The sequence below is a fragment of the Micromesistius poutassou genome, assembly GCF_964030765.1.
Source record: "Micromesistius poutassou genome assembly, contig: SCAFFOLD_6268, whole genome shotgun sequence".
In the NCBI taxonomy this organism is placed as follows: Eukaryota; Metazoa; Chordata; class Actinopteri; order Gadiformes; family Gadidae; genus Micromesistius; species Micromesistius poutassou.
The window spans coordinates 1-11232 of NW_028179164.1; the positions used below are offsets into that span (position 1 = coordinate 1).

At 41.7% G+C, this 11232-nt stretch overlaps 1 protein-coding gene across 1 annotated transcript; it reads right to left on the minus strand.

Moving 5' to 3' along the window:
* Positions 1-772: 772 nt before the first annotated feature.
* Positions 773-9140, minus strand: LOC311373062 (uncharacterized protein; the record flags this gene model as incomplete). The annotated part of the gene is made up of 5 exons (XM_084489917.1): positions 9100-9140; positions 7660-7756; positions 7398-7493; positions 7207-7323; positions 773-889 (listed from the first exon to the last, which is right to left on the minus strand). Coding segments are annotated over exons 2-5 (413 nt in total), but the record flags the coding sequence as incomplete, so codon positions are not given.
* Positions 9141-11232: the final 2092 nt, after the last annotated feature.

The following is an 11232-nucleotide window of genomic DNA, read 5'->3' on the forward strand; positions in this document are numbered from 1 at the left end:
TAATTAGTGTTACTGTGTTAATATAATGTAACTGAACCCATGTGTAATGTGTAATTAGTGTTAATGTGTTAATATAATGTAACTGAACCCATGTGTAATGTGTAATTAGTGTTAATGTGTTAATATAATGTAACTGAACCCATGTGTAATGTGTAATTAGTGTTAATGTGTTAATATAATGTAACTGAACCCATGTGTAATGTGTAATTAGTGTTAATGTGTTAATATAATGTAACTGAACCCATGTGTAATGTGTAATTAGTGTTAATGTGTTAATATAATGTAACTGAACCCGTGTGTAATGTGTAATTAGTGTTAATGTGTTAATATAATGTAACTGAACCCGTGTGTAATGTGTAATTAGTGTTAATGTGTTAATATAACGCACAGAACTAACGTTTTGTTCCTAGTTTCCTAACGTCATTAGTGTTGGTTTGAATTGATGTAAAGCGAATGAATGGCGCTCGTTAAGTGCAGCGATATTCTGTTTAATAGTAGTATATAATGTTACTGTGCAGGTATCCTATTTAATTGTATTTATTTAGTTATTATTCTACGTTTTGTATCTTTATTTAATTTTTACATTTATTTTGTATTTTTATTCATCCCTTAATCTCTCTTTCTTTGTACTTTTGACTCTTGAGCTGCAATAACGAGAGAGATTCCCCCGAGAGAACGATGTAGGGAGAGAGGAGACTCTTCCTAACTCAGTAACGGTAGAGTCTGATAACAACCAACTGGTCTGTTGTCATGGTCTGTTTGAAACTCCTACCTCTCCTCTCTGGAGGGGCGTCCATCTTTAAAGACAGGAGGTGTCCACATAGAGCTGTCACTCTTCATGGAGACACAGCTGGGTCCAGGGGAGTCTGCTCTCTGCTGCTGGACTCTTCTAGAAAAACATGAACCAGGATCACACCATGTCAACCACATCACTAAAACAGCCTTATCCCTCCTCTCATTATCACCATGTCAACCACATCACTAAAACAGCCTTATCCCTCCTCTCATTACCAGCATGTCAACCACATCACTAAAACAGCCTTATCCCTCCTCATTACCACCATGTAAACCACATCACTAAAGAGAGAGAGAGATTGTAAGTGACGTTACATGAATAAGTTTTCTTTCATTCTGCACACTTAATAATCAACACTTCAATTTCATGTAATAAATAAATAGATAATAATTGATGTTGGGTTAAAAGGTTAAAATGTTAATATAATGTAACCCTGTAATGTAACCCTGTCACTGAACCCATGTGTAATGTGTAATTAGTGTTAATGTGTTAATATAATGTAACTGAACCCATGTGTAATGTCTAATTACAATGTGTTAAAATGTTAATATAATGTAACTGAACCCATGTGTAATGTGTAATTAGTGTTAATGTGTTAATATAATGTAACTGAACCCGTGTGTAATGTGTAATTAGTGTTAATGTGTTAATATAATGTAACTGAACCCGTGTGTAATGTGTAATTAGTGTTAATGTGTTAATATAATGTAACTGAACCCATGTGTAATGTGTAATTAGTGTTAATGTGTTAATATAATGTAACTGAACCCGTTTGTAATGTGTAATTAGTGTTAATGTGTTAATATAATGTAACTGAACCCGTGTGTAATGTGTAATTAGTGTTAATGTGTTAATATAATGTAACTGAACCCGTGTGTAATGTGTAATTAGTGTTAATGTGTTAATATAATGTAACTGAACCCATATGTAATGTGTAATTAGTGTTAATGTGTTAATATAATGTAACTGAACCCGTGTGTAATGTGTAATTAATCTTAATGTGTTAATATAATGTAACTGAACCCATGTGTAATGTGTAATTAGTGTTAATGTGTTAATATAATGTAACTGAACCCGTGTGTAATGTGTAATTAGTGTTAATGTGTTAATATAATGTAACTGAACCCATATGTAATGTGTAATTAGTGTTAATGTGTTAATATAATGTAACTGAACCCATGTGTAATGTGTAATTAGTGTTAATGTGTTAATATAATGTAACTGAACCCGTGTGTAATGTGTAATTAGTGTTAATGTGTTAATATAATGTAACTGAACCCATGTGTAATGTGTAATTAGTGTTAATGTGTTAATATAATGTAACTGAACCCGTGTGTAATGTGTAATTAGTGTTAATGTGTTAATATAATGTAACTGAACCCGTGTGTAATGTGTAATTAGTGTTAATGTGTTAATATAATGTAACTGAACCCATGTGTAATGTGTAATTAGTGTTAATGTGTTAATATAATGTAACTGAACCCGTGTGTAATGTGTAATTAGTGTTAATGTGTTAATATAATGTAACTGAACCCGTGTGTAATGTGTAATTAATCTTAATGTGTTAATATAATGTAACTGAACCCGTGTGTAATGTGTAATTAGTGTTAATGTGTTAATATAATGTAACTGAACCCGTGTGTAATGTGTAATTAGTGTTAATGTGTTAATATAATGTAACTGAACCCATGTGTAATGTGTAATTAGTGTTAATGTGTTAATATAATGTAACTGAACCTGTGTGTAATGTGTAATTAGTGTTAATGCGTTAATATAATGTAACTGAACCCGTGTGTAATGTGTAATTAGTGTTAGATAGATCCTTTAATAATCCTTTACAGGAAATTACAGTGTCACAACAGCGTGGACAGACATAACAAACACACATTCCCTCATATGCTAAAATACTTAAATACTACAATAATAAATACTAAATACTATAAGGTGCAAAGTTAATTTTGTGCATTGTAAAACCGTATGGCAGCTGGTATACAGGACTTCCTGTACCGCTCCGTTTTGCATATTGGTGCAATTAGTCTCTGGCTGAAGGTGCTGTTCTTGATCACCTTCAGGGCGTGGAGTGGGTGAGTGGGGTTAGACATTATTGAGGCCAGTTTGTTGAGGATTCTGGCCTCTGCCACCTGCTGGACCTTTAGCTGCTCAGCCCCGACCACTGAGCTGGCCTTCCTGATCAGCTTGTCCAGTCTCTTTTTGTCCGCTGTGCAGGCGCCTTCTCCCCAACATGCCACAGCAAAAAACAGAGCACTGGCCACCACTGTGTGGTAGACAGTGCACAGTAGGGGTTGGCAGATGTTAAATGACCTTAGTCTCCTCAAGAAAAAGAGTCGACTTTGTCCCTTCTTGTACACCGCTTCCATATGACTTTTCCAGTCCAGCTCACTGTCGAGCTGCACACCAAGGTACCTGTGGTTGGCGACCATCTCCACCATAGTGCCCCCGATGCTGATTGGTGTTGGTTGAGTCCTCCTCCTTCCCCTCCTGAAATCCACAACTATCTCCTTTGTCTTTGTGGTGTTGAGATGGAGATTATTGTGTGTACTCCACTCCACAAAATTGTCAATGGTGTCTCTGTACTCCTCCTCATTTCCCCCTTTAATGAGGCCAACAACAGCTGTGTCGTCTGAATATTTTTGCAAGAAGCAGCTTTTAGTGTTGTATTTGTAATCCGCTGTGTAGATGGTGAACAGGAATGGAGCCAGAACAGTTCCTTGTGGAGCCCCTGTGCTGCTGAGGATGGTGCATGAAATATTGTTCTGTAGGCGCACATACTGTGGTCTGAGATAAAGGTAGTCCAAACACCACAGTACCAGTAATGGATCCACCTTCATCATCTCCATCTTCTCCCCTAGCAGACGTGGCTGGATGGTATTAAAGGCAGATGAGAAGTCAAAGAATGTTATCCTTAAAGATGCATCAGGGGTGTCCAGATGTGTGTATGCCCTCTGCAGCATGTAAATGAGGGCATCATCAACACTAATGTTAGGCTGATATGCAAACTGTAAAGGGTCCATTTGCGTAGACACACTAGTGCAGAGGGAGGAGAGGACAAGTCTCTCAAATGTCTTCATGATATGTGAAGTGAGAGCTACTGGTCTGTAATCATTGTGGTTTGTGGGATGGGTCTTCTTTGGGACAGGTACTAGGCAAGATGTTTTCCACAGCCTTGGGACCTTCTGTAGGCGCAAGCTCAGGTTGAACAGGTGTGTAAGAATACCACACAACTCTGAAGAGCAAGTCTTCAGTAGCCTTGGGCTGATGTCATCGGGCCCCACTGCTTTCCCTGGCTTCAGCCTGTACAGCATCATCTTAACCTGGGCAGTATGGAAAGTCATAGGTGGGGTTGCTGGTGGAGTAGGAGGTGAGAAGAGAGGACTCTGTGCAGGTAACATCTCAGGAGTGTTGGAGAGAGGGAGGGGAGGTGGTGAGGAAGCAGCATTGGTCAGCAGACCAGGTAGGGGCGGTAGTGGTGGTGTGGGGCAGTCAAATCTGTTGAAAAATCTGTTCAGATCATCGGCCAGACTCAGTTCACCATCAGGCAGTGTACTGCCCTTCTGCTTCATGCCCGTGATCTTTCGCATTCCAGCCCATACCTGCTTCACTCCATCCTGCTGCAACTGTTGTTCCAGTTTGAGCCGAAATGCTTCTTTCCCCTCCTTAATCCTCACCTTAAGTTCCTTTTGAAGTTCTTTGATTTTATTCCTGTCGCCCTCCCTGAAAGCCTTTTTCTTCTCATTTAGTAAGGACTTCAGGCTGCTGGTTATCCATGGTTTGTTGTTAGGGAAGCAACGAATTACCCTGGATGGCATGATGTCATCATAACAGAAATTGATGTAATTGGTAATGCATTCTGTTAGGCCGTCGATGTCTTCCCCATAGTCCTCACAGAACACATCCCAATCTGTTGTCTCAAAACAGCACCTCAGGGCTTCATCAGCCTCAGGATGCCAGACTCTTGATGTTCTGGTGGTGACAGGCAGCCTCTTTACAGCTGGGGTGTAGGAGGGAGAGAGATGTAGCATGTCGTGGTCTGATCGACCAAGAGGGGGCAGTGCTGTACATTTGTATGCATTTTTCACATTTGCATACAAGAGATCAAGTGTTTTACCACCTCTAGTTGCACAGTCAATAAACTGTTTAAAAGTAGGCAAAGTCTTAGAGAGACAGACATGGTTGAAATCTCCAGACACAACAATGAACGCCTCTGGGAACTTGGACTGAAGTCTCGCGATAGTGGTGTGAAGCTCGTCACACGCGACTTCCGCCTTGGCAGATGGGGGAATGTAAACAGCAATAGTTATCACCACAGTGAACTCTCTGGGTAGGTAGTATGGCCTTAAACTAACCGCTAAAAGTTCAATGTCCTTGTTGCATATCTGTTCTTTGACAGTGGCATGATTAGGGTTACACCATTTGTTGTTGACGAGCAGTAAAAGCCCCCCTCCTTTCTGCTTACCGCTCGCTCCGGTGTCCCTGTCCGCTCGGATTGTCTTGAAGCCGGTGAAACTGATCAGGGAGTCAGGCGTGTTTTCCGTCAGCCACGTCTCTGTCAGGCATACAATACTGCTCTCCCGGTACAATTTCTGGTACCTCACCAGGCTTTCCAATTCTTCGAATTTGTTCGTTAGGCAGCAAACATTCCCCATTGTGATAGATGGTAGGGCTGGTTTAAAAGTCTCTCTCCATGTTCTCGCCAACCTCCTCTTGTTTCTCTTCATCCCTGCACGGGTTCCCCGATGTCTCCTCTGTAAGAGTTCCTTCGGTATGTCATGTCGAATCCCAAATATTGAGCCATGTACCAGGCTTATCAGTTCCCAACGGGTGTATACCACGGCAGTTTGCTCCGTCCGTCTGGCCGATATTAGGCACATATTTCCACTCCCATTCCGGTTAAGTCTTGGTTAAGAACTTGACAACACTCAAAAGTTGTAGCTAACACACTTATAGGAAGTTTAGAAAAATAAGTCTAGAAAAATACAAAAAAATAATAATACTAAATCGACATTTAACATACACACTACACAGAGCTGCACGCAACAGGCTGCCGTCTCACCGGCGCCATAGCAACAAAGTAAGTTAATGCGTTAATATAATGTAACTGAACCCGTGTGTAATGTGTAATTAGTGTTAATGTGTTAATATAATGTAACTGAACCCGTGTGTAATGTGTAATTAGTGTTAATGCGTTAATATAATGTAACTGAACCCGTGTGTAACGTGTAATTAGTGTTAATGCGTTAATATAATGTAACTGAACCCGTGTGTAACGTGTAATTAGTGTTAATGCGTTAATATAATGTAACTGAACCCGTGTGTAATGTGTAATTAGTGTTAATGCGTTAATATAATGTAACTGAACCCGTGTGTAATGTGTAATTAGTGTTAATGCGTTAATATAATGTAACTGAACCCGTGTGTAATGTGTAATTAGTGTTAATGCGTTAATATAATGTAACTGAACCCATGTGTAATGTGTAATTAGTGTTAATGTGTTAATATAATGTAACTGAACCCGTGTGTAATGTGTAATTAGAATGTGTTAATATAATGTAACTGAACCCATGTGTAATGTGTAATTAGTGTTAATGTGTTAATATAATGTAACTGAACCCGTGTGTAATGTGTAATTAGTGTTAATGTGTTAATATAATGTAACTGAACCCGTGTGTAATGTGTAATTAGTGTTAATGTGTTAATATAATGTAACTGAACCCATGTGTAATGTGTAATTAGTGTTAATGTGTTAATATAATGTAACTGAACCCGTGTGTAATGTGTAATTAGTGTTAATGTGTTAATATAATGTAACTGAACCCGTGTGTAATGTGTAATTAGAATGTGTTAATATAATGTAACTGAACCCATGTGTAATGTGTAATTAGTGTTAATGTGTTAATATAATGTAACTGAACCCATGTGTAATGTGTAATTAGTGTTAATGTGTTAATATAATGTAACTGAACCCGTGTGTAATGTGTAATTAGTGTTAATGTGTTAATATAACGCACAGAACTAACGTTTTGTTCCTAGTTTCCTAACGTCATTAGTGTTGGTTTGAATTGATGTAAAGTGAATGAATGGCGCTCGTTAAGTGCAGCGATATTGTGTTTAATAGTAGTATATAATGTTACTGTGCAAGTATCCTATTTAATTGTATTTATTTAGTTACTATTCTACGTTTTCTATCTTTATTTAATTATTACATTTCTTTTGTATTTTTATTCATCCCTTAATCTTTCTTTCTCTGTACTTTTGACTCTTGAGCTGCAATAACGAGAGAGATTCTCCCGAGAGAACGATGTAGGGAGAGAGGATACTCTTCCTAACTCAGTAACGGTAGAGTCTGATAACAACCAACTGGTCTGTTGTCATGGTCTGTTTGAAACTCCTACCTCTCCTCTCTGGAGGGGCGTCCATCTTTAAAGACAGGAGGTATCCACATAGAGCTGTCACTCTTCATGGAGACACAGCTGGGTCCAGGGGAGTCTGCTCTCTGCTGCTGGACTCTTCTAGAAAAACATGAACCAGGATTTATGGATGTTTGATAGCTGCTGTATTTTTATAATCTCTGATATATACTCACTTTGGTTCAAAGAAGTTTTTTCTTTCCATAAACCAGTCACTCTTCATGGAGACACAGCTGGGTCCAGGGGAGTCTGCTCTCTGCTGCTGCTCTGGTCTTCAACACAACACACACACACACACACACACACACACACACACACACACACACACACACACACACACACACACAGCTGTTACTCAGACTAATGATGGAGTCATGTTATATCACTGCTGAGCTCTGAGATGGACAACAGTCACAGACAGAGAGATCCTCTTCTTACCTCTTAGCTTTGCTCTGGCGGCCATGTTCCCCAGACAGAGTGGTCTTAGAGGTAGGACCCCCCTCCTCTCTCTCCTCATCCATAGCACACTGGAGACCTGGACACAAACACAACTCCATGTTGTTTCTGTGGATTGTATTTGGGTACCAGACAGGAAATGACTGTAGTGTTGACAAACCAAACAACAACAATAGTAAGGAGATCTTTTGAAGCGTCAGAAAAACCTCAGATCAAACCAGGACACCGACCTGGACCTGAGTAAGAGCTGTCTTTAATCAATCATTAACTAACCACACACACACACACACACCCCCGCACACACACACGCAGATAAGATATGATCAACTTTATCAATCCCACACGGTGGAATCACTTGTTATTGCAGCTCAAGAGTCAAAAGCACAGAGAAAGAGAGATTAATGATTTATCTCTCACGTAGAGTGTCTCTCTCTCTACGTCCCTCTCCCCCCTGAGTGTCCCTGTACCGTACTCAAGTACGACCCCCCCCCCCCCCCCCCCCCCACTCACACTAGACCGAGTGTCCCTGTACCGTACTCAAGTACGACCCCCCCCCCCCCCCCCCCACTCACACTAGACCGAGTGTCCCTGTACCGTACTCAAGTACGACCCCCCCCCCCCCCCCCCCACTCACACTAGACCGAGTGTCCCTGTACCGTACTCAAGTACGACCCCCCCCCCCCCACTCACACTAGACCGAGTGTCCCTGTACCGTACTCAAGTACGACCCCCCCCCCCCCCCCCCCCCCCACTAGACAATCTCAACTGGGCCTGAGTGCGGTTGCCTCTTGTACACGCAGTTGCGTATCTTGCGTGTAAGAGCTGTCATTAAAACATCAATCATTAACTAACTAAAGAGGATAACTGGTTTACCTGTACTCCTCACACACACACACAGACACACACACACACACACGCACGCACACACACACACACACACAGACACACACACACACACACACGCACGCACACACACACACACACACACACACACACACACACACACACACACACACACACACACACACACACACACACACGCATGCACACGGCCATTTACCAATAAAACATCCACAAGCAGGTAAGATAGATAGATAAAGATTAACTTTATCAATCCCACACGGTGGAATCACTTGTTATTGCAGCTCAAGAGTCAAAAGTACAGAGAAAGAGAGATTAATGATTTATCTCTCACGTAGAGTGTCTCTCACTCTATGTCCCTCTCCCCCCCCCTCTCTCTCTCTCTCTCTCTCTCTCTCCCTGTCTCTCTCAGTCAGGTTTAATACTACAGCATATATTAATACTAATTATAATACTGATGACAGTGATATAGCTAGTCAGGTTTAGGATTTAGTATACATTAATACATTGTGAATACATGACCAATAATCTGAAGAAAACATGACATTAAGCAAACTGTACCTTAGCTTCTCTTGATGAAAACGCCTTCAGCCCCGCAAAGTCTGAAAATATAAAAGCAGAAAAGCAGGGAGAGTAAGATGGGTTGAAGGAAGAGATTCAGGCGTTCACCAAAACACAAAGGAAGTGTTTAGAACGGAGACAGAACACTCACACGGTTCTAAAGGTTCTGAGAGTAAAGATTGAGCTGCTGCTCCTCAGTGAAGACAGATGGAATGAGGAAGGAGGCGTTGAACGACAGCTAACTCCACCTTAAACCTTTATGACGGTCAGGGCTGGGCTTCACCAGAACACACACCCAGAACTGTATCAGGTGATGAGATAAGACAGAGCAAAGGGTTGAGGAGGTCCATATAAAGCTATAAAACCACCAGGTCCCAGTCACCACGTTGGAGGTTAAAACAGTGCAGCTAAAGTTACGTCAAGGCTATTAAGTTCTGCTGTACTTTGTATCGTCTGCTGTGAAATCACGTGACTCCCGACGTATCCAAATACAATCGGATGAAAAGCTAAGGAATCACTTTTATCACTTTGAAGGAGAAGAAAACGACTGAGGACTTTTCAGATTTATTTTTCACATCAGTGTACTAAACCGTTATCGACGCTCATAAAACCAACAATAAGTCACTCATGTGACCAATAAACCTCCACAACACACTACATGTGTACAGTCCAAGAGACGGTCACAACTCGTCCTTTCAGCACAAAACAGGGAATGTTTGAATCCAAAGCGTTTTCCATTAGAACCCAATGTGAGTTCAGTTCCGTTCCTGGACCAGAGGTTCCTTATGAAAACGCCCTCAACACAGTGAAACTAGTTATTGATGTTCTGACCCATGTTCCTTTATTCAGACAGGTTGTCTCTCTGAGAACAATATCTCTTCTACAGCATGTTATGATATTTTAGTCCAGGAAAGGCCGCCGAGACAGGATCGCTTTTAACTCACTTTATTTGGTTAAGGTTATTGGTCTATTGTCTATCGTCTATGAAACAAAAGGAGAGGGATCGTATATAACACGCGTGGAGCGTCTCTAAGCTTTACATCTAATCGATACGCCGCTCAAGAGATTCTGATTCTAAAATGGCGGAGTCCGAGTTAAATAGGCAGGTAGAGGTGGGCGTGTTCTGTGGCTTTAAAAGCCCGCCCCCTTCATCTATGACGCAAGTCTTACAGCTTATGTTATGTTTACTCAGTATTGTGGCTATGGGAGAATATTATGGCTGAAATATGTTACAAGCAGGAACCTGGGAACACTGAACCTGGACTGTAAACCGATTCATTTAGAACATATTAATACAGTGAGAATATATGACCTTTCATTAATCTGTCATTAATCAATCATTAACTAACTAAAGAGGATCACGCTGCTTTTAGACCACAGTAAAGGGCTCTTTATGGTCCCACGTTCACGCTAGTGGTGGATTTCATGATTTGTTTGAATGAATCAGTTTGCGTCGGTCAGTTCTCCAAGATGAGACGTTCGTTCGTTCGGTCGCATTTCCGGTAGCGGTGAATCATGATTCTCAGTCACTGAGTCGGTCAGACTCGGCTCCTCCCTCGTTCTCATTCTCAAACGAATCACGATCGTGCAATGGTGCAAACGGTCATCAATCAACACAACATTAACTAAGTTCCTTTTAGCTGAGGAGTGCTTCATGTTAGAATCGGGATGTTGTTGCCCGCCTGGCTCTGGTGACGTCTCAGTCCTCGAGTCTTCACCGCTAAACACAGTCAGTGAACGAACGGCGACTCGCGAGTCAGCGTGACTCAGCGACTAGTGGGTGGAGCTGGGAGTCGAGTCTCGGAGAACGAACGAGACGAACGACGACGAACGAGAGCGGCGAATCAGGTCGGTTCGTTCGTTTTACAGAGTCGTTCGTTCGAACTGATTAGTTCGCGAACGAGCCATCACTAGTTCACGCAACGCAACGACCACGCAGACGCGTCCACGCAGTCCTGAACCTTTGTGGTTCTGCGTCGGGGTTTTAGTGAGCGGACCAATCACAGCCCTCGCTGCTGCGTCGCCTCGACGGAAGGTGACAACTTTTGGGAGGCGCACGTCCGGCCCTCGCGGTGGACGCAAGGAGGGTCCGCGAGGACGGACTTGCCTTGCGTGAACGTGGGGCCATGACCA